The following is a 23273-nucleotide window of genomic DNA, read 5'->3' on the forward strand; positions in this document are numbered from 1 at the left end:
CTTATTGTGTTCCAAGAACAGTGAGAAAAGTGAATTTCATTTATATAAAGTGATTGAGTCACAATGATAGTAAGTATCTAAATCAGGATTTGAATCCTGGACTTGCTGACTCGACGTGTAAGCACCCTCTCCATTATACTATGCTAACTCTAATCCAGAAGTTTGGTCAATCGAGGTGAAGAACACCTAATAACAAACATTTACTCAGAACTTACAATGTGCTTGTCACTGTGCTAAGCACTCCACAATTATCTCATTTGATCCTCATAACAACCCTCAGAAGTGAGTACTATTATTATTATTATTCCCATTTAACAGAAGAGGAAACTGAGGCAAAGGAAGGTGACAAACTTACCCATGGTCACAAAACTATTAAGTGTTGGAGACCAGATTTTGAACTCTGGTCTTCCTGACTCCAGGCCAAGCACAACCTAACTGCTGCTTAACAACAATCTGATTAACATATGGACTGTTTTATTTCTCTGCTTCATTTTTAATGACTTTATGACCAAGAAGGTAACAAGGGGAGTTAAAATAGAGATTGTATGGGTGCATCTATATGTCTTACTGATCCAGTAGTCTATAACAGGAATTACAGACCTAGCAGCAGGAGCAGCGATGACTTTAGTTCAATAGTTTTAATGGGTTAGATCACTAACAGGACTTTCCAAAAGGAGAGAATGGTGAAAACTAGAGAGAGAAGAACATCAGGACATCCCCGATGGGCTCCTGGTTCAACAGAGTAATTAAGCTTTGTTGGAGCAAAGGGAATCAGGCAAGTCTGACTCTGTTTTTGATGCTCACTCTTTCCTGGTCCTGGCTTTTTCCAGTGTATTAACTACTATTATCAAATGATTATTTCCTCTTTTAGTTATAATGGAAGATTGAAACCATGCATCCAAGGTGAACATGCCCCATAGGCTTAGGCAAGTTTTTAATTGTTTAAATTGAAATTTACCCTTCCTTTTTACCCTCTTCACTGTGTCCCCACTTCCATCCATGATCCTTGCATTGTCTATATTCAAGTAATTCAACAATAAAAACAGCTAAACTCAATTTTCTCTCCCACTGCAAAGGGAAGGATCCACCCAAATGCCCCCCATCTCCTCCTTTTGAATCCCAGTTAACAGCTAAGTAACACAATTGACAGAGCCTTGACTTGGAGTCAGGAAGATATGAGTTCAAATCCATCCTCAGATATTTACTAGCTGTGTGACCCTGGGCAAATCACTTCAGCTCTGCTGCCTCAGTTTCCTCAACTGTAAAATGGGGATAATAATAGTACCTACTTTGGAGGGTCATTTAAGGATCAAATGAGATAATAATTGTAAGCAATTAGTATAGTGTTGGCAAACATTATGCCTTTGATAAATGCCTTCCCTTTTCCCTCCCCCCTTCCTTTCCCATTACCACAATCTTATTTCAAGGTCATTATCAGCTCTCTCAGATAGAAGTGGACCCACCTGTCTATGAACTCTCAGAGAACTCTATACCTCTCCTAAGACACATCACATACTATTCTGTACTTTTTACTTTATTTACCCATATAAGTTCTCTCTCCTTTGAAAAATCTGAGTTCCTTGAGAGCAGGACGATTCATATCATTCAACACTTAGTATTATGTAGGGCTCACAGAAGACACTTAACAGATATTTGCTGAATGAATGGATTTCAACAGTACGGTCCCCCAAAGAACATGAACAAAAACAGTTGCTTCTATGCTCTTGTGGTTCTAATCCTTTTCTTCCTGCTGTGACAGGATATGACAGAAGTTGTCCTTTTTAGGCTGCAGTGTACAAATTCTTAAACTGGGTCTACACAAGTATAGCAGAATAAGCCTGGGGCCAAAATATTTAGTCTCTCAAGGTTATACATTTCATCTGTTGACAGGATCACTGAAGTGAGCATAGCATACTTGGATTTCAGTAAGGGAAAATACTATGTCCATCGAACCTTTCAAGATATTCTTAGAAGAAAAGATGGCAAGATATGGGCTGGCTGATGTTACAGTAAGGTGAATTCAGAGCTGGCTAAATGACTAGATGCAAAGATAACTACAAAATTCTATAGGGCTCAGTCTTTAAACCTATTCTGTTGAACATTTTTCTCAATAACTTAGATGAAGGCATAGATAGTATGATTAACAAAGTGGCAAAACCAGAAAGAACAGTTAATACAATGCCCAATACAACTAGTATCTAAAAAGATTTCAATCATCTAGGCCAATAGTAGGAGGGAAAGGAAAGAGAATCAGCATTTACATAGCATCTTCTATCTTCCAAACACTGTGCTGAGAGCCTTTTCAAACATTATCTCATTTGATCCTCACAACAACTCTGGGAGGTAGGAGCTATTATTATTATTATCCTCATTTTACAGTGGAAGAAACTCAAGCAAATAAAGGTTAACTGAGTTGCCCAGGGCTACACATTAAGGCTACGTTTGAGCTCCGGTTTTCCTGACTCCAGGCCCAGGATTCTATTCACTGAACCACCTCGCTGCTTCCACAGCCATAACCACAATACATGAAATATTGAGCAAAAGCCCTGAGTGAATGTTAATCAGTTTGCTGCACTTAAAGAGATAACATGCTTTAAAATTTGGAGACTTGTTCAGAAGAGCTGAGCTAAGTCAAAAATTCAGGCCAAGAACAAACTTAAAGGCAATTTGGTTTCTCAATTTGCTATGATGCCCCTTATCCAAATTTCCATTGAGTTGTAATTGCCTATTTGAAGAAGCCCCTGGACTCTGGAAATGTTTTTCAGAGTCTAGCCAAGACCAAGAAAGAAGGCCCCTATAGAACAGTTCTGATAAATTTACAAAGTTAATCATGGGCATCCCTACTCAACCAATTCCAATGCTCAGAGATCCAAAAGCACAGATGATAGATGACACCTTGCCTCTCCACCCATTATTCCCCTACAACACCTAGAAAGAGAGAAAAACTGGTGAGATATACTAGTGAAACATCATGTCATTGATTTCTGTCTGAGATGCTGAGAAGCCATCTTTGGTGTTACCAACCCTACACATTGATACATTGATCTGAGAACATAGATTAGATGGCTTGTGGAGCCCCACTCAAGACACAGTCTAGGAAAACCATAGCACCTCTATCCTGGTCTCCTGAGGCTTCTACCAGCCGTAAAGAAAAATACCTTTCAACAAATTTCATTAATTAATAAATGTAAGTTTTGTGTATGGGCCATAACATGGCAATCAAAGAAGCCAATGCAATCTTAGGCTACCTTACAACAAACACAGTTTTCAGAGAAATGCCCTGATCAGTTCATATCTGTAGTACTGTTCTCCTAACACATGGAACCCAGAATGGAAGGCATTGTCACACTGGAAACTATCCATAGGGCAACAAGGAGAGCTTCACAAAAATAGATTGAAGAAGTAGAGGATATCTACTCCAAAGAAAAAAAGACGCAAGAAGTACATGAGAGGTATCTTCAAAACTCTGAAAAACTCTCAACATAAAAGATTGATTATGCTTGTTTTTGTTGTCTACACATGGCAGAACTAGACCTAATGGGAGAAATTTGCAAAAAAGGCAGATTTTAGTTCAAAGTCAAATAAAACCTCCTAATCCTTAGAGCTACCCACAAATAGTTTTCAAAGCAAGGATGATTACTTAGCAGGGCTGTTGTAAATAAGATTCCCACTTAGGTAGAGTCTGAGGTTCCATTTGACTAAGATTCTCTGATTCCACATGGGATTATCTTTATGATGTTTATTTGGATAGTTCAGCATTTATTTATTGAAACATATAAGCAACTAAACGCATAAGCAAACCACAGTAAATCCAAGAGACCAAATGATTCAACCCTGGGCTACTTTGCAATATCTGTGTAGATAGCACACCTCTGCACACCCCCTTTAAATGAAGTCTGCTTTGATATTGCTAGGCATTTGTTCACTCATTTAGTTATGGGTCAAGTTACCTGGGTTGACTACCTTCACTGGTCTGAATTCACCCAGCAGTTGAAAATGTCCTGCATCTGTCTGGGAGAGCTCAATGTAGCCTAAGGGTTAGGAAAACATGGAGGGCTTTGTTCTTGGCTGAGACTGAGTTGGGAAGGGGGGCAGGGTGAAGGAGAGTCAAATGTCATAGACTTAAAGATCTAGAGCTGGAAGGGACATTGGAGGCCATTTTTGAGGCACCCTCCCCGTCATTTTATAGATGAGGAAACAGAGACCCTGAGAGGTAAGTGACTTTGACCAAGACCACACACATTGTAAGGGTTAGAGTTGGGAATCTGAACCTCTGATTTTAGAGCCAGTGTTCCTTCCCAACTGTACCATCCTCCCTCCTGAAGCACTCACTTAACTAGAAAAAAAAATCAAAATGAAACTAAGCATCTAAAGCAGGATATGCAACAGTGGCAAAGAAAGGGACAAATCAGACAGTAATTAACATTTGAATGAAGATCCCACATCATTAATTACTAACTGTTTCAGATATTCCATATGAGCAACTTACCTGAAAAGCTTTTCAATTTGTATGTTAGTAAAGCTGGTAATTAAACTCTTCAGTTTCCTATTGACTTCATTAGAGATATGATAATTTTTACATGATTTGATTATAATTACTTTATTTGTCATATATCTTTGTCATTTGGTTGAAGAAAGAGTTAACTTTAAATGCTTCATTAAAAATCCACTATAACCTGTACTGAGATGAGAGGCGTAGAATGTTAGAGCTGAAAGGAGGTTTAAAAGCCATCTACTCCCAACCCCCTGCACCTCTACCACCTCCACCCCACCCTCCTGGTACTCTCAACCACATCTGACAGAAACTGAGGCCAAGAGAAGTAAAATGTGGCCCAAGACCACACAGCCACAGTGGTAAGGATCAATGCCAGGCTAGAACCCACCTCTTCTGATGTCCCAAGTTCAGCATTTTTGTCAAGGAGTATTTGAATCATCTGTATTCAAGCATATCCAAATTTGCAGGGTTTAATGTAAAGTGAATGATAAAATAGCATTTTATTTTTATTTTTATTTTTTTAGTTTCTAACATAGAATTTTACTGTATTCCCTGTTATAACTCTGGTGCTCACAACTCCAAGAACAGTGTCCCTCTATGGAGGAATAATGGGAGGTCATGGAAGAATAGCTTAGAGGAAGAAAGCAGAGATGACTTATGATCTGCACCAACAGAGGGGGTACCCACACTGATAGAATATAAGCTCTAAAGTAGAATGTAAGTTCCTTGAGGGAAAGAACTGTGGCAATTTTTTTGTTTTGTTTTGTTTTTGTATTTCTAGAGGTTAGGCTAGTGCCTGGTGTATAGCCAGCATTTAATAAATACTTCTAAATTCACTGATGTGATTGTGGTTATGCTGAAATATTGGTGTCCTGGAGTATTCACTATATTATACAGACCATTTTCTATGACAATTAATAGACACCTGTCTTCACTGTTAAAGTTTAGGTTGTGTTGTGTTTAGATGTGCTGGAGCCAGCTTGGAAAGGCAAGATCTGATTGTTGAATTTTCAGTGTCAACATTTACACCTAGGACATCCACAAATGCTATAGCTCAGAGATTGATGTATTGTTTTGTTGATTATCTAGACTTAAGAAAGTGATGGAGAAAATGTTCATAATTCAGGTTAATCCTAATAGTGTGTTGTACAGAGAGCTGGTTGTTAAACATTTACCAGCATACTCCTGTTTGTGGGTCACAAAACATTTTCTGATCCCACAACTCATGTAGCATTTCCATTTCCCAAGCAAGTAGGAGCAGGTTCAAATAAGAAACGGAAAATACAAGATTTGACACCTGGTTACACAGTCTTGAATAAGGTGGTTTTATGTAGTATATTAAAAAAGATCACTGAACTGAAAGTCAGGAGACCCTATATTTGTCCTGTCACTCAAAGGCTGAATCTTTTCCAAGGACACCACATGTCTTGGACTCTTTCCTTACCTGTAAAAAGCAGTTGGGGGGTGAAAAGAAGTTGGACTATGTGATTTCTAAGGTTCTTTCTAGCACTTAAGGCACAGTGTTTTCTACCAAGCAAATGCTTAATGTTTGTTGAAATGAATTTCAGAACTTGAAAAAGGATCCCATGATTCTACGTTTACCTCGTCACTATGGGAGCCTCTTTCATCCCAATCTATCCATAACATAATAGTCTTAGAGTCGCTGAGTGACTTACCCACAGTCATACAACCATTCAGTATTAGAGTTGGGAAAAGAATCTAGGTTTTTGTGACTACAAATCTAGCCCTAAACCCACTATATAATAGTATACCTTTTGTTCACATGAAACTCTTACTTATATATTTGATGGTTTGTTTCTACATGATTTTATTATCAATTTAATATAAAAATAGCTGACATTTTCTAATGCAGTAAAAACTTCATAACCCTTTTTTGCCAAGGACTTTAAATTCCTTAAGTCATTTGATTTTACCATTAGAAAATGACAAACCATTTTTCCAAAATAAAGTGTAGATTTTTAAATCTATAAAAAACACGTCCTTCAGATTTCATTCCTTCCTCTGCTCTCCTGGTTTTCCTCCTACCTAACTGTTCCCTCTATATCTCCTTTGCTGACTCCTCGTCCAGATCACAGACTCTAACCTTAGGTATCCCTCAGGGTTCTGTCCTGAGCCCTCTTCTCTTCTCCCTCTATACTACTTCACTTGGTGATCTCATCAGCTCCCTTTGATTGAATTATCTTCTCTTTTACAATGATTCTTAAATCTACCTTTCCTGCCCCAGTCTCTCTGCTGACCTTCAGTCCCCAATCTCCAGCTGCCTTTCAGATATCTCAAGATGGATATCCAGTAGACTCACTACATCCAAAACGGAACTCATTATTTTTCCCCCAAACCCTGGCCCTTTCCTACCTTTCCTATTACTGCAAAAAGCAATACCATCCTTGGAGTCCCTCAGGCTCACAGCCCAGTAGTCATCCTGGATTCCTCACTAATCTCTCACCCCTCATATCAAAGCTGTTGCTAAGGCATATTGTTTTCACCTTTGCAAGGTCTCTTGAATATGCCCCCTTCTCTCCTCTAACAATACCACATCATGTTAGTGCAAGCCTTATCACTTCATGCTTTGATTACTACAATACTGGGTAGGCCTGCCTTAAGTTTCTCCACACTCCAATCCATTCTACACTCATTGTCCTAAAATGCAGGTCTGCTCATTTCATTCCTCTACTCAATAAACTTCAGTGGCTTCCTATTACCTCCAGAAGTAAATACAAGATGCTCTATTTGCATTCAAAATCCTTCATAACCTAGCCCTTTCTAGCTTTCTTACACCTTACTGCCTAACATAACATGTATTCTTTGATCCAATGATACTGGCCTCTTGGCTGTTCCACAAACAAGACACTCCATCTCTCATCTCCAGGCATTTTCTCTGGCTCCACCATGCCTAGAATGCTCTTTCCTCCACTTTGACTACTGATCTCTCTGGCCTCCTTTTAGTCCCAACTAAAATCCCAGCGATAGGAAGGAAGCCTTCCCTGGCCCCTCTTAATTCTAGGGCCTTCTCTCTGTTAATTATTTCCTTTCTATCCTATTTATAGCTTGCTCTGTATATATTTGTTTACATGTTGTTTCCCCTGTTAGATTAGGCCATCACTTGTCTCAATTCTGATCTTGCCCTTAGTCGTGAAATACGTGTTATTTTAGACAAACTGAGACCTTGGAAGCACCTTAATTTAGAAAGACCAAGGTAATCTACTGCAACCCAGGCCATGACCAGTCATCTTGACTTTTGTCTTGCCACTGGAGGGAGAGTAAAGCTGATGGCTTTGCAAAGCTCTGCCTCACATAAATCCAAGTCACACAAAAGTCATCACCCTTGTGATAGCATTGGTCTTTGAGAAAGAAGGACCACAAAGACAGGGACTATCTTTTTTTGTGAGGCAATTGGGGTTAAGTGACTTGCCCAGGGTCACACAGCTAGTGTCAAGTGTCTGAAGCTGGATTTGAACTTGGGTCCTCCTGAATGCAGGGCCAGTGTTCTATCCACTGCGCCACCTAGCTGCCCCAGGGACTATCTTTTGATTCTTTTTGTATCCCAGTTCTTAGCATAGTGCCTGGCACATAGTAGGCACTTATTGTTTATTGAATTGAATTTCACTTTCTAATGGAAAATCACAGAAAAAGTATGTTTGAAGCCAAGCTCTGCTATTTACTTCATATGTGATTGGGGTGGGAGGAGAGTCTTTTTTGGGCTTCAGTTACCTTCTCTATAAAATGGGGAGAAATCCAAAAAGATCCAAGGTCTCTCCTAAATCAAAATCCTATGGCCCCAAAGCTGATGCTATGAAATAGGAAGGTAAAAGGGAAAGGATAGGCTGTGTAAGTACCCAAAAGCAAGAAAGGGAGATGGGAACAAATTATTCAGAAAAGCCCCATAACTCTTCCCATTTGTGCACTGCCCATCACATGCAGGACCCAAAGTCCTTAGATATTAACTGTTCTTCCCAAATCAGAAAAAAGCTCTGATTCTTGATCTCACTTGCAGTAATTATTCTTCCTTTCAGGGCTCACAGTCTCTGCCAAGCATATCAAGTTATGGTAAATGATCCCAGAATAGGCATCACTTTAAATTGCTAATGTGATGAAAACATAAGTACTGTTCTTAAAATAAATAAAGTTCTTGAATTTTTTTCTTTCATTTTTAGCCAGTCCAACATATAATCGAGAGTCTCTCATCCTCAAAACACGAGGTCAACTTTCAAGGCCAATATTTTTTCCTCTGATAAGAGCAAATAGAAAGTTCACTGTTTCCTTTTTCAGTTGCCATAGCCTTGGGATCCATGGCACAGTGTCATATCTTTGGGAAAACTTTATCTCTAATTTCTCCTGTTACAACTTTATATCACCGGGGCAGCTAAGTGTCGCAGTGGGTAGAGAACCGGCCCTGGATTCAGGAGGACCTGAGTTCAAATCCGACCTCAGACACTTAACAATTACTAGCTGTGTGACCCTGGGCAAGTCACTTAACCCCAATTGCCTTACCAAAAAAAAAAAACAAAAAAAAAAACAACTTTATGTCACCCAATCCAATGAAGTTCCCTACACATGGCAAACAAGTAGGTGTATGAGGAAGGTTGGGGAAGAAGTTATGTAAAGGCAGTCTCAGCTATTTGCTGACTTCAATTTTGCTATTGATCCATTGATACCTAAAAAAGTACCTATATGTTCACCTTCAGCTTGATCTATTCAAATAACAGTTGGTCCTTTATTTTAAAAGTGCTAGAATTGGAGCCAGGAATATGAGTTCAAATCCTGCCTCAGACATTAGCTATATGGCCCGTGACAAATCCCTTACCTTTACTGAGCTTCACCTGTAAAATGGGGATAGCAATGACTATTGGGGCAGCTAGGTGGCGCAGTGGATAAAGCACCAGCACTGGATTCAGGAGGACCTGAGTTCAAATCCAGCCTCAGACACGTGACACTTACTAGCTGTGTGACCCTGGGCAAGTCACTTAACCCTCATTGCCCCGCAAAAAAAAAAAAAAAAAAAAAGAACAAAAAAATTACTTTTACCTCATAGGGTAGTTGTGAAGATGAAATGAAAATCTATATGAAGCATTTAGCAAACCTGAAAGCCCTAGGTAAATACTAGCTACTACTACTACTACTATTATTATTACCCTCAGTACTACCATTTATTGCAAGGGGTCTTATCCTGTAGTTCACTGTGAGGAAATGGGTAATGGTCTCCTCTCAATAAGGATGTAACAGTCACCACTCAAATTACACTCCTCCGGACCTGTTTGAGGACAAATGTCCCCCTCCTTCCCCTCCAGCAAACAAGATCACATAGTTCAAGGAGTCCTGAGATGGTCTCAATTAGGTCCTCTCCTGGGCTGTGCCCACATAAGGGAAGATTGAAGAAATGTCCTTGTGTCACCTCCCCCATTGGCTAAGAACCCAAAGAATTATTATGGAAATTTAGGATTAGGAATAGTGTGTTCTGGTTAGCTAGTTTTTACATGTAGATTGCAACCCTTAAGTAAATTGACCAGTGATGAAAAAAGAGAGGGTCCATTTGCTTTAGGAGACTGCGAGCCCCCATTCTTTGCACTCACCAGCTGTACACTGGGTGACCATTCTCACAAGAATGACAATAAATGAGCCTTTGACACATCACCGCTGCTGAGTTCCAGAGAATTATTGAGCAAGAGTCGTTTTCCTCTCAATTGCAAACATTTTTTTTTAAATATTTTGAAAAATATTTCAATATAATTGGTTTCCTTTGTAACCTTATGTAAGTTAGTTTATGCTTTAAAAACATGTATGCATTAAAGAGTGGTTCATAAGCTTCAGTAAGATGTTAAAAGTGTCCAGGACACACAAAAAATTAAGAATCCCTGATTTACGGGTAAAAAGAGCATAACTTTGGCTGCAGTTACCATAAGAATAAGATGTGATTACTTATGTCTGTTTTCCAATATGGTTTCCAAGTGCACACTTTTACGTCCAGGGCTTAGCACAGAGCCTGGCAAACAGTAAGAGCTTTGTGTGACTACAGCAACATGCAGGGGCTGGCCTTGTCAATAAACAAAAGTCCCATGAATTTGGGTCTTCCTTATTCCTGGTCCACTAAACCGTGCCATCTCTGTGAGGTTGTTTTCAGAGTAATTCCTATTTGCTATTGGAAAGAAGTCACCTACTGTGGCCAATGTAACCGATTCATGCTTTCAACGTTCTAACCAGGTCTTCGGGACCATAATTCAGAAACACCTCCACATCTGAGGTTTATGCCACCCCAGCCATATGTCGAGGGAACTCATCCAATTCTCCTCGTCTTCCTCCTTTAAAGCTCTCCTCCTTTCCTTAAGTGTAGGCATTCATCGCCTATACTACTTATAGGGCACTTATACTCTGTCTCTCAAGCTCAACAGTGAGACCCTCTAGGCCTGAGCGCATACTTTATACTTCTCTGCATCTCACACAGTTCCTGGTACAATGCTTCACACACAGTAGGCATTGGGGAAATATTGAATAAACAGACAAATCACAAGAGGAACAGAGTCTAATCTCAGAAGGTACAGTTTGCAGGTTGAAAACGAGTCAAGAAAGAACATGCTAAAGAACATGCTTAACTAATATTACCCATAAACACTGAATATCGACCAAATATCTCTTCTCCCCATGTGCTAAATTCTAAAAACAGACAAAAAGGAAGGCATGCCAAATATGGAAATGAGTATGATATGAAAACAAAAGATAACAATAATGCTCAATTGTTTTATGATTTACCAGGGGAAAAAATAAAAAATAAGAGGAGGCAGTAGTATACCTGCCTTCCTGACTCCTGTTTATTGATCTGTGGATAATCATAAAACGTAAGTTGTTACATGATTATTCATTACCATTGCATTAGCACAGTATGTGATAATCATTTTTTAATGGCACCAAACCTACCGCATACATATCAATCACCTTGGTGAACATTTTTGGTGTTTGCTGTTCCTCTGGGATTGTCAAATTCTGTTCCTAGAAATCCCAAAGCTCTCAAATCAAGTGATGTGTCACTGACGACCCGTCCCCACTCCAATAGTGTTTCTTGCCCCAAAATGTTTGGGGCAAGATATGTCAACATTGTAATTAACATTGGCCTCCATTGCTTAATAAGTGCAGAAGAGATTGCACCCTGAAAACCAGAAAAAAATCAGCTACCTCCAACAGGGCCATGCAAGTGTTAACTGACCTAAGAAAACCACAGCCAGTTTCTGCTACAGCCAGAGCACAAGTAGAACAACAAAGGATACTTTGAGCTCTGGGGGAGTCCACAGAAGTAGATAACAGTTCCTTCATTTGGAAAAGTTTTGCACTTTTAATTGAATTTCTTAAAGGTCAGATCAGCAGCCTGGGAAACAAAAAAGTTCTTTGCTAGTCTGTGAAGGACTTAACCTTGAAACTTTCAAGCCCACGTCTTTCCCACTGAAGAATAACAATTTTGAGTAGAATGAATGAAGAGGCCTATTATGAAAGAGAACAGTAGCGAGTCTACCAAGAGTACCTTACCTTCTTCTGGTGAGAGAACAAAGAACAGCCTGATCCCCAGGCCTAGCAACTGTGAATGGCAAACCAGGAGCAAAGCACTGATTATGTTTAAATTATAATTTGTGTGGTCTAAAGGGAGGGTTGAATGATTTAAAAATAAATTTGTCATCTTTTTTTTTTTTGAACAAGGATCCTACTGGAACTTTACTATTCACAACTATTCCATCTAATATGTTTTTGGATCTGTCCATAACTGGACTAAAATCAACTATTCCATCTTCAGGAGACACACCACCCCATTATAGAGTCAGTCAGATATATAATTTCCAATTTATTTCACCTTGCAACATGCTAATACCAATAATCTAGGATGCAGCAACCCAGTGCTTTCAAAAGGATGAGATGTTTTCTTATCTAGATTGATTTCACTTGAAATATAATGTGCTCTCAAAAGAGAGTTCAAAGATGGGAAAAAAGGAAGGAGAAAAGGAGAAGCTGAGAATTCAGTGGAAAGAGTTATGGATTTTTACATCCTCACTGTCACTTGGGACAAGTCACAACCTCTCTGCATTGTAGTTTCTTCAACTGTGAAATGAGGTTTCCTTTTATCTCTAAATCTAGGATTCTATTTTATAAAAACTGCTGTTTATTTTAAGGTTTTACAAAGTGCTCGACAACTGTTAGATCATTTGAGTCTCGCAAGAACCCTGTAAGGTAGAAATTGGGGGTTTGTTTTGTTTTGTCTTAGACTGGTCTGTGATTTCTTCGGTGAAGGGAAATCTTGGAAGGATCAGTTCTAGAGATAATCCCGATGCCCCAAGAAACCATATTCTAAATACAGAGGAGGAGTTGAGGGGAAAAGTTAGATAGGGAGGGTCATGTCAGTAGAATTCTCACCTCTGTTGGTAGCTAGGTGGTTGCTCTCTCAGTGAAAACCCCTAAACACTGGGCAGGGTCTTAATCAAAGATCAAATGGAATTGCAAAATATCAGGAGTTGGTAATTCACAAATGAATCTTGATTGATGAGACTGGGGAGCTAGATTTGAGATGAAGCCTGGAAACCTGTTAATGCTCCTCCAAAGTCTCTCTAATCCACCTGGACAAGAGTTAAAGACAAGGAATCAGTTCTCTCTTTAGTAGCCTGCAGCCACCAACCACCGATCCCTCAGCAAATGACTGGGCATACTGAGGGACATATTAAGGACAAGAGTCCCTGCTGGGAGAGAAGATATCACCACAACTATTCTGAACTACAATTGAGAATGGAGGAAGATAGAAGTTTCTCCTTTCTCAGACATGACTTTTCACAGAATCACAAAATTTTGGAGCTGGGGGAAAATCTTTAAGAGTTCATGAAATTCAAATCTTTTTTTTTTTTTTTTGCAAGGCAGATAACCAGAAGGGATCTGGAAAGGGCGCAGCATTCCCAAGTAGAACAAAAAAATGGTCCATCAGAAGAAAATTCATATTTGTATTCACCAATGTCCAAAAAAACTTGATGGAAGAAAATACAGAAGGAAGCATCTTTAATGTTAGCAACATTACTGAAAGAAGGCCAGGCAAGAGAGCAAAAGCAGCAGCTTCTCCACAAAGTGTGCCTCGGGGCATCTAGGTGGTGGTGGATAAAGCACTGGCCCTGGATTCAGGAGGGCCTGAGTTCAAATCCAGCCTCAGACGTTTGACACTCACTAGCTGTGTGACCTAGGGCAAGTCACTTAACCCCCACTGCCCCCCCCAAAAGTAATTAAGAAATATTTGATGAAATAAATAAAAATACAACAAAAGACAGATAGCATTACATCTTAAAATCAAGTCAATTATGTCCCCTTGCAAGGATCCTTATATATGGATTAGTGGCCCCATTTCTAGTTGAGTTTGACACCATGGCTCTAGTATACTATGAATAGATTTTAAGACTCTTGAGGGCAGAGAATGAATTGTTTCATCACTTTATCTCTGATAGCATGATGGCTTTCACATAGGAAGGAAGCTTAATGTCTTTAGCAAACAACATTTGCTAAAGAACAGAAACCAGATTGAGGTATGTCTCTTTTGGAATCCATCCAAGATGGTTTAGATACTCAAGTATCCAAACAGACGCCCAGAGCAGGTAGCTTAGGGCAGTCTAATGCTAAAACTCCACTTAAGTAATCATTAGATGGAATTTGGAAAGCCAAAAATAAATCAGAGATTTAGCAGTGATTAAAGAATGGACTGCTACTGTGTAAACAAATAATATACAGTCAAAATTTATTTTGTATATAGGATCCACTTTGACTATTTTGACCCTTCTTGGATCTGATTCACAGAACAACTTGGCAAAATTCGACTTCTTTTTGCCCTCTAAACAATGACACATGGTTTCACATATTATCACCAAACCAATTCATTTGATCATATCTATGATTACAAAGAGCAGGTAGGTGGCACAATGAATAGAATGTTGGGCCTGGAGTTAGGAATATTCATCTCCCTGAGTTCAAATCTGGTCTCAGACACTACTAGCTATGTGACCCTGACCAAGTCACTTAACCCTGTTTGCCTCCGTTATCTCATCTGTAAAATGAGCTGGAGAAGGAAATGACAGAGCACTACATTTATTGTTGAGAAAACCCTGAATGGGGTCACAAAGGCAGACACATCAGAAAAATGCTGAACAACAACAAAATGATAACAAAATATCTGGTTAAAAAATAGCAAATTTGTGGATAAAGCACCGACCCTGGATTCAGGAGGACCTGAGTTCAAATCCGGCATCAGATACTTGACATTAGCTGTGTGACCCTGGGCAAGTCACTTAACCCCCATTGCCCCGCCCCCCAAAAAATAAATAAAATAGCAAATTAGTAATGAGTATTCATTTTCCTGCAACCTGGTAGCCCAAATGTTTCTTCTGACCACAAATCAGTCATCAATAAGCATTTATTAAGCATTTAGCATTTTCAAAACAGAAATATATTTCCCCTGCTAGGAAAGGAGAAGTTTTTACTCTCCAAACAATGGATGGGAATGATTGTGGAAATGTTTGTTCTGGCTAAGGCAACAGGAAGTATCTTTAAAACTGTAGAGAGGGGCAGCTGGGTGTTGCAGTAGATAAAGCCCTGGATTCAGGAGGACCTGAGTTCAAATTCAGCCTCAGACACTTGACACTAGCTGTGGGATCCTAGACAAGTCAATTAACCCTCACTGTCCCACCCCTCAAAAAAACTAGAGAAATTATCAGCTTAAGGGGCTCTAAAAAATCTACTTGAAGACACAAGAAAAGGACTAGCAATGTCTTTATTGGCCTCTTATTAAAATGGTCTAGTGCCCCGGCTTCCTTCCCTTTCCATATTACCTTCCATCTCATCTGTATATTCTTATACATACCAATTATTTACGTGTTGTCTCCCTAATGAAAATCTAAACTCCTAGAGTCTAGGGCCAGTTGTTTGCCTTTTATTATACTCCCAACCCAGAGCACAATGACAGGCACATAAGGGGAAGAAGTATAAAGGTTGAGTTAATTAAGTCACTGGGGTGGAGGAGGAGGAATACATGTAGTTTATGTGAATGTGAAAAAGTCCACAGAACATTGGATTTAAAGTCAGAGGACTTGAGGCAGAACCCTGACCCTGCTGCTTACTTCCTGTGCAATCTCTTTGACTTTATGCCCAGCCTTTAAGCCCACCTTTCTTGTGAGCTTCCCTACCTCTGTCCACCACAATCCTTCCAGTCACCCAAACTTGGTGATGATCCTTGACTCCTCCTTACCTTTAATTCCACATAGCCATTCAGTTGCCAAATCTTGTTTCTACCTGCACATCTCCCAAATTCATCCCCTTCACTTTGACTATTATGATAGCCTCCCAATTAATCTCCCTGTCTAGTCTCTAGCGACATCAATCCATTGTCCACACAAATGTTCAAGTGATTTTCCTAAAGCACAGACAGGACTAGATCATTCTCCTACTCACAAATTCCAATAGGTTCCCTATTGATGCTAGCATAAAATATAAATTCCTCTGTTTGGATTTTAAGGACCTTGAGCACCTGGCCCTAATCTTCCTCTTTCCAGCCCTACTCTCCTTCCAGCACTCCATAGTCCAGCCATACTGGCCCTCTGATTTTTACTCATATACAACACTCCATCTCCCATCTCTCCTCTGTGGGTGAAATGCATCCTTTCTCAACTTCAACACTTAAGAGTCCTTCCTTTCTTCAAAACTCAGGTCACATGCCACCTTCTAACATGAGGGTTCTTAACCTGGGATCCACAAACTCATAAAGCATCCAAAAGTAGATTTCAAGTGGTCTGTGCACATGGTTAGGAAAAAAATAGATCTTTATTTTCACTAATATCTAATTGAAATTTAGCATTCCCTTCAATTATGAATGTGGACAACAAACATCATCCTGGGAAGAGGTTCATAGGCTTTATCAGACTGCTACAGGGGACTATGATTCCCCCAAATGTTAAGAAACCTCACTGTGTAACACATTTTTCCTGATCCCCCAGCTGCTAGTGCCTACCCTCAAAATTATTCTGAATTTATTTTACATGTGTTAATACACGGACATATCTTTCCCAATTGAATATAAGCTGCTCAAGAAGCTCACAATCTAATTGTGACAACATGCCAACAACTATGTACAAACAAGACATGTAAAAGACAAGGTAGAGTGCTGATATATGTGTGTGTGTGTGTGTGTGTGTAAATGCACATGTAATATTATTCTAGATCTAGAACTGGTACCTGAAGAGATTTGTATTAGATATTTTTAATCATCTGCTGTATATGTAACTTACCCTGTTTTCAATATTTTTAACCTATTTCCTCTGTTAAACTTAATATGCCCTAAATCAGGTCAAAATAAAAATACTGAAGACCAGATAGAATTGATACAACATTAGCATTCTTTATTTCACTGTGATAAATACAGAGGGGAAAATCTTATGTTTAATCTTAACAAGTACAATAATTTCAAACATTCTTAAAACAAACCTTGTATCATCTTGTTGAACTATGCACACGCATTCTTCATTACTCACTAAAAATTAAGTAGAATTGCTCTGATAACATGTGTTTACCTAAGGTTATCACTTGTAAAAATCTGAATCATTTTCCTTCTTAAAATTATAAAATGGCTTAACTTTCATCATGGTAAAGTGGAAAGAATAAGGAATTTAAAGTTTTACCTCATTGAGCCTCAGTTTAGTGATCTGTAAAACCAGAGGATTATATTAAATGACTTCTAGGTCCCTTCTTAATCTAAATCTATGACTCTATGATCCAAAATACTTATGAATATAGGCTATTTGAACAATAATCTCTTATCAATTATAGCATTTTGTTTTTATACTGGCTTACTAACTCTTGGCATTCCTTTACCATTAAAAATAACTAGGGACAGAATTTCCAAATATATCATAAAGTGTAAAGGTGAGAACACCATGAGAACCAACATGAAATGGCTCTGGTTTTGTACTTGGATGAGTGAAGTGACCTGAAATATTGATAATTCAATTAACAAGAATATAGTGAGTTATATTCATACACTAAATCATAAACATTTTAAAGATAATACAATATTGTTGCTGAGATGTGTGGCAACAATCTCCCTCTCCCTGATAAATCACTGAATTATAGGGTCACGCCCACAGAAGGGCATAGGTGCCAGTGTTAAAACTTAAATGTGGGGTTGTGAGTATTTTCAGTGTTTCAGGGAAATCAACAAGGTTTACTTCTAATATGCAAATGTAAATTGTGAAGCACTGAATGAAAAGAGAGACAGAAATGGAGACACTGAGAGAGACCTGTCTCCTCTGATTTGGGGGCAGAGGACCCTCAGCTTGGCTAGGTGAGTAGGTAATACCCAGTGTCAGAGATGGGAAAACTAATAGGTATTTTCTGAAGAAAAGAAATGGAAGGTGTGTGTGGAGGTGTTGTGGAGGCTTGGCATACAGGGAAAAGGTAAATCCTTTGTATGACAAGGCATGAGACAAATACAGAAAGGAAGCAGAGGCATAGGATATTCTCCTAGATCAAAGCTTCTTAAACTGTGGGTCATGGCCCCATGTGGGGGTCACATAAGTGAATGCAGAGGTTCAAAAAAACTGGCAACAGTAAAAGGTTATGTATATCTATTTAATATACCAATATACCTGGGCTCATTTAAAAATTTCTTGGGAGAAAAAGGGATGTGAGTAGAAAAAGTTTAAAAAGCCCTGCCCTAAAGAATATACCACAGGCCAGAGGAAAGAGATAGCAATAAACTACTCAGTGGGGAGAATGTTTTCATCCAGGGTACCAGGTCATAAGAATATGTGCTTTGGGGGCAGCTAGGTGGTGCAGTGGATAAAGTATCAGCCCTGCATTCAGGAGGACCCGAGTTCAAATTTGACCTCAAGACACTTGACACTCGGGGCAGCTAGGTGGCGCAGTGGATAAAGCACCGGCCCTGGATTCAGGAGTTCCTGAGTTCAAATCCGGCCTCAGACACTTGACACTTACTGGCTGTGTGACCCTGGGCAAGTCACTTAACCCTCATTGCCCCGAGGGAAAGAAAAAAATTAAAAAGAATATGTGCTTTGCACATATATTCAACCAATCCAGGATACAAGTTGAGAAAAGAATGATCATTTTTGCACTAGAAAAGACCTCAGAGGTCATCTAATTTATCCCACCCCACCTTAAACAGAAGTCAGAGAAGTTAAATGACTTGCCTAAAATTATACAAGTAGGAAGCGGAAGAACTAAGATTTGAACCCAAGGTTTCTGACTCCCCAAAACCAGTGTTCTTTCCACTGAACGATTCTGGGTAGTAGAAAAAAAAATAGAGAAGACAGAGGTTCTGATTTTGAATCGTCTCTCTGAACCTTACTACTAGTGCAACCTTTAGCAAATCACTTACCCTCTTTAGGCCTTAACTTTCTTATCTGCAAAATTAATCAAACCAGATTAGCTCTAAGACCCCGTATCACTCAACACCCTATATATTTTCAATCTTTTGTTGAATTAGTAGAAAGAAGGGGCTATACATCACAACTAAGGCAAGGCTATAACATGAAGCCAGACTTCCTCAAGCTGAAGCCAGAAGTAGTGTACCTGTACCCAAAATGAGAGTAGTAAGGGGTGGGGGGGGGCTGGGAAAAGTGATATTTGAGAAGAGTCTTAAAGGAAGCCAATGAAGCTAAATTGGAGGTGAGGGAGTAGAGTAATACAGGCATGAGAGACAGCCAGTGTAAATGCAATGAAAGAGTGTCCAGAGGATGCTAAGTAGCCAGACTACAGAGTGCATGGAGGGGAGGAAAGTATAAAAAGACTGGAAAGGTAGGAAGATGTTCGGTTATCAAGAGTTTAAATGTCAAATGATGGAGGTTCTGCTCCATCTTAGAGGTAATGGAGCAGCACTGAAGTTTATTCTACAGGGCAATGACACAGTAAGACCAACACTTTAGGAAAATCATTTTGGTGACTGAGCAGAGGATAGCTTAGAGTAGGGAGAAAGTGCAGGGGAGGAGGCCAGTTAGAAGGATATTACAATAGTCTAGGTAAGAGGTGATAAAGGCCTGAATAGGAGAGAGGGAGCATGGCAGAGTGAGTGGAGAGGGGGGAAATATATACAAGAGATGCTCTGAAAAAAAATTAAATCAAGATTTGGTAAAACATTAGAAATATGAGTAATGGAAAGTGAAGAGTCAAGGACGACAAAGTTGTGAGCTTAGATGACTGGGGGGATGGTAGTACCCTTGACAGTAATAGAGAAGTTCAGAAAAAGGAAGGGTTGGGGGAAGGGGCGCAAGAGAGTGAGCTACTTTTTAGACATGCTTTAGTTAGAGCTACCCATGGGACATCCAGTTCAAGATGTCCAAATGACAGTTGTTAAAGTTGGACCATGACAGAGGAAATAGACAAGAGCTGGATCAGGAACTTATCTTCATGGAGATGATAATCAAATCCATTGAAGCTGATACCATCAAATAAGATAATATAGAAGGAAAAGAGGAAGGATATAGGTTAGGGGAACAATCCACAGTTAATGGGCATGATATGGATGAGGATCCAGCAAAAGAAACTGAGAAGGAAAGGTCAGACAGATAGAAGAATCAACGAGAGCATTATCATGAAGACCCCAAGAGGAGAGTATCCATGAAGAGGTTATCGACAGTGTCAAAAGCTGTACTATGTTCAAGGCACAATGCTAGGCACTGTGAAGAACACAAAGATGTACAAAACACAGTCCTTCTTAGGGAATTTCTAATCTGGATAAGACAATAGAGTTCTAGGCTTCATTTTGCCTCAAGGTAAGATCTGAAATCTGTTTTTCTCCTCTTTAAATCCATATTTAAGTTATGCCACTCAAGGCATTTCACCTATGGAAAACAGAAATTCAGTTGAGGTATCCAAACAATTGAATAAACATATTAAGTTTTCTACCCTGAAGGTCTATTTCAGTCTGTTATAGAAAGTGATAAATGAAAATGAAGATGATATATATAATAACCCACATGATTTCTCACAGATTCCAAGGTATAGAGTTCCCCTGATAATAGAAATTGAACCACAATTACAAATACATTTGATGAAGAATTTTAAAAGACCTGGGTTTTAGTCCTAGTTCTGTCACTTACTGGTTATATGACTTTAATTAAATCAGTTGAACTCTCTGAGTTTCACCGTAAAAAATAGATGAAATGGAGTAGAAGATTTCTAAGATTTCTTCCAGTTCTATGATTTCACATGAAAGTTGTCAAGTGCTTACAAACTGTTATTATAAATACATACCACGGCTACTTCCAAATACATCTGGCTCAGGTTAGTCATCAATAAGTATTACAGTTGATACTATCTACACTTCAATTGACTTATTAATATTTTGCATCTAATAGTTGCAGAATACTATAGTGCACAAAGATTGTTAAACAAGAAAACTTAGAAGTAATAATATTCTGAACCAAAAACTGTCCATGAGACTTTATCCTCATTCCTAAACTGAACCTGTATTAGTATTCAAATTCCCAAACTCTCTTTTAAAAAAGATTTCCACCTCTAATAGGTTTTATAAGACTACATAGTTTTTGAAAGTGTAATAAAAAGTTGATTGGTTTTAGCTACCAGAAAACTGGTTTTACTGAGCTGTCCAGCAACCAAAATCCATTAGACAGTTCTCAGACCTTCTGCTAAAAGGTGATGTTCCAAATTATGCAACTTTTCTATTCATGAAGTAGTTTAAAAGCCAGTCCCCAACAGGTAGTGTACTTTTACAAATAAACCATTCTCTGTCATCCCAAATCTCAAAGTAGGCAGATGTTAGGACTTGGTTGTGAAACACTTTCTTTTTCAAAATCTACTAAGATCAATCTGGTTCTTGCATAGGGCAAAATTAAACATATTTGGATCGGGGAGAAACTCAATACCTTGCTCTTAAATTATGATCATAATAACATTTATTTTGTGTCTATCTCTCACCGTTATTATCACCATCACCAGCTACTGAGGAAACTTACTGTGCCCCAGTGGAGAGAGAGAGAAGAATCCCAGGAGTTAAATTTGAGCCCTAAACTTGGATATCCATGATCAGCGCCCACAACAAACAGTACAATGCCATAACTCCCAACCTGATGGCCAATAACCGAGGCCCATAGGGTAGGGATCTCTAAGATTCAGCTTTAGAGATCACTCCTTTGGACCGAAATTGGGCTCAAGGCGGGAGGAGAAAAGGATGGGCCCCTTTGAACCTGATGGTTGTTCCTGGCGCCTTACCATCACCACACATACACCCCCACCTTGGCTTTTCTGTCAGCCAAAGATGCTCATAAGAGTCCTAGCTCCACAGCCCCTTCCTGGTTCCTCGGGGCCCACCCTGGGGACGTTTATGATATTGCTGCGGCTAGCGGGCTCAGGGTGACAGGCACCTCTAGCGATGGGCTGGGAGCTCTCCTCACTGTATGGGGGGTACAGGGGGGAACGGGACAGTACCAGATGCTCCCCATCCGCTCCCCCGCCCCCAGAGAAGCGCCCCCTCGGTCGCCTCCCCTCCAAACACCCCAACAGAGGAGGCTCCGTTGATAGGGTCGGGAGGCAGCGGAAGGGTTAGGTTACTCACCCGGAGGATTGACCGCTGCCGGTGTTGCCATCTTGTCTCCAAGAAGAATTTAGAGCAATGCAAGGAGCGAGGGGAGGGGAGGGAAGGGGGCGGGCCAGGGTAGGGAGGAAGGTGGAGGAGGAGCAGACTGGGCGCCCCGAGCGTAAAGGGACCGAGGCCAGAGGCGCTGCAGGCTAGCACCCACACAAAGGGACAGGGAGGGAGGCCAGAGCGCAGCGCTGCGCGCAAGCTAGTACTCCCCACACCCACCAGCCTGCCTCCCTCGCCCTCTCCCCCTCGGCGCTGCGCTCCGCCCAGGCCCAGCGCTAAGGCTGCTGCTGCTGCTCCTGCTCCTCTCCTCTTCCTTCTCCTCCTCCTCCTCCTCTCCCCCACCCCCCTCTAGTTCAGCCTTTTGTCGAGGAGAAGAAGGAAAGCAATCTCAGATCCCCGCGTAAAAATGCCAGTCTCTCCAAGATGTCTGAGCTGTAACACCGCGAGACTTGGGGCTGCATGCATTAAGACCCCCAAAGTTTGGGAGCGCTTAGTCAAACAGCCCCTGAGAAAGCTGTCCTGGAGGCAGGCGATGGAGAGCCCGGGGCCGCCTCTCTGGGCTGGAGCGCGCTGCTGCCACCGGTGGCCCAGTGGCGGAGAAGGGGCGCCAGAGAGTGAAGTAGGCAAGGCAGAACAAGGGAGACTGGGGGGGGGGCAGGGGAGGTTTCAGGTAGAAAGGCCACATAGAAACAAAGAGGGAGTTGCCTGGTGCCTAGCGTAAATGACCCAAGCCCACCAGCCTCGGGGGAACCGTGGGGCCTAGGAGGAGTAGCAACCCCCCTCGACGTGTTGCATGATATGAGCATGAAACCACTCCATGTGTGGTACCCGGCAGCTGGACACGATCTACCAGTGTTTCAATTCTAAGATGTCTCTGTCATCTAACCCCCGCCCCGAAGGTGTATTTCTGATGGCGACAGCCTAACAGCGCTCCACGGTGTCTCTCGGCAAAAAAAAAAAAAAAAAAGCATTAGGATTCAAAGAGAGACACAGTCCTCAGAATCCTGGTGATGGGGAGAGGCAGAAATGAAACAATGGGATCACAGTTCTAGCCCAATTAGCATGCTGCAAGCTTCTGATAAAGTTCACATCAGAACACATTCAGTACCAGAAAACAGCCTTTAAAATGACATCATGGCTCTGATTTAA

General features: G+C 40.4%; 1 protein-coding gene across 4 annotated transcripts in view; it reads right to left on the minus strand.

Annotated features, from left to right (window-relative positions):
* Nucleotides 1-22714, minus strand: part of ARNT2 (aryl hydrocarbon receptor nuclear translocator 2) — a 274848-nt gene extending 252134 nt beyond the window's left edge. For 3 of the 4 annotated variants that reach the window (XM_043983353.1, XM_043983352.1, XM_043983350.1), the window contains exon 1: nt 22095-22714. In XM_043983353.1, coding sequence (XP_043839288.1) covers nt 22095-22125 — 31 coding nt within the window. In that variant the 5' untranslated portion in view covers nt 22126-22714. The remainder of the gene's footprint in view (nt 1-22094) is intronic. The other variant, XM_043983354.1, reaches the window with a different exon arrangement.
* Nucleotides 22715-23273: the final 559 nt, after the last annotated feature.

This window comes from Dromiciops gliroides, chromosome 2, assembly GCF_019393635.1.
Source record: "Dromiciops gliroides isolate mDroGli1 chromosome 2, mDroGli1.pri, whole genome shotgun sequence".
Lineage (NCBI taxonomy): Eukaryota > Metazoa > Chordata > Mammalia > Microbiotheria > Microbiotheriidae > Dromiciops > Dromiciops gliroides.